The sequence below is a fragment of the Naegleria gruberi genome, assembly GCF_000004985.1.
Source record: "Naegleria gruberi genomic scaffold NAEGRscaffold_84, whole genome shotgun sequence".
NCBI lineage: Eukaryota > Heterolobosea > Eutetramitea > Acrasida > Naegleriidae > Naegleria > Naegleria gruberi.
The window spans coordinates 6,306-7,667 of NW_003163243.1; the positions used below are offsets into that span (position 1 = coordinate 6,306).

At 32.0% G+C, this 1,362-nt stretch overlaps 1 protein-coding gene across 1 annotated transcript; it reads right to left on the reverse strand.

The window, feature by feature from the left end:
• Positions 1-252: 252 nt before the first annotated feature.
• NAEGRDRAFT_54259 (uncharacterized protein) lies at positions 253-1,362 on the reverse strand (the record flags this gene model as incomplete). The annotated part of the gene is made up of 1 exon (XM_002669299.1): positions 253-1,362. The coding sequence occupies one exon, from the start codon at positions 1,360-1,362 to the stop codon at positions 253-255; it is 1,110 nt and encodes a 369-aa protein (XP_002669345.1).

The following is a 1,362-nucleotide window of genomic DNA, read 5'->3' on the forward strand; positions in this document are numbered from 1 at the left end:
GAGAGTACAATAGAAAATATCTCCATTTCAATTCTTGATATTATTAAGAATGTCAAAAAAATTCCCAGTACAGAAATACCAATGCCAATAACAATATTGAGTAAGAGATTTCTAGTTTCATCGATAAAGGTCTTTTGGCTAACTTGCATCGATTTACAAAATGCTAAGAAAGCATCAGCACCTGTTCTTCTATTTTGATAAATATACATAAACTCATAACTACAATATTAATATTATAAATTTGAATTCTTCTTACCTCGTTACAACTTCATAAAATTTCATCTTTCCATTCATAACTGAATTTTCAATGTGTTCCAAAATGACGGAGTTTACTTCTCTTGTAGAAGCATATCTTTTAAAAATGTTAGTAAACTCTTTCCTTATTCCTGTATCGTTAGGGAGTGGAATATTGATAAGCTTATCTTCTATTGTAAAATCAGTAAACATTCCAGGTGTAAATACGCCTGAATTGGAGTTCTCCTCCAACTTTCTTAACGCTTCTCTCTTTAGTTCAATCTTTTCCATAAAGGTGCTGTTGAACAATTGTATATTATCGTATTCTGTTGTATTAACCAATGGAAATGGACTTTTTAAATCATCATAAAACTCCCAAACTATCTGAGCCATTCTCAAATTTCTAAATAAACCACCATAAGTACTCTGGATATAACATGAATCCTTAATAAGAGGAGATTTTGACAATAATGTTTGATAATAATTAGTTAATGCAAAACAAACAACCACCGTAGCAATACATAAGGAGAACATGAAAGCATAAGCAATTGTTCTTATTTTGGATTGGTAAGGAGAGCTGAGAGCATTTCGCAAAGCTTCTTCCTTTTTGTTCTCTGAGAGATTTTCTATTCCTTCAAAATCTTGTTTGCTTGTGAGAATTTCATCATCATCTTCTCTGAAGGCCTTTCTATCAACAGGGTAGATTCTCAAACTTGACCTTAAATTTCGTTTCAAGTTAGGTTGTTTGTAATGCTTTGATTCCTCTTCTTCTAGAACTGTCGCTTCTTCAAACAGTTGACTTGATAAGTTCTTGTCCAACTTGATGGATTCCACATATTTAGCATAGTGCCGTATAACAGTTTTATCATGTGGGAAATTCTTCATCAAGATTCCGAAATTTTCATCACAATACCTAGTTAATTTTGCTGAAAGAGAGTTTAAATTGGCTAGCTTTGATGTATTTGGCCTTTCAATAGTAAGCTCTTTCCAGAATGCTTTATGAGCAATTTTGAGCTCCTCTTGTTTCTTTTCAAGAATAGAAATTGCATTCTTAATCTCTAATGTGTACCGACCTTGACATGACAAATTACTTTGATCTCTTTCAAATTGTTTCACTCTATAATGCAT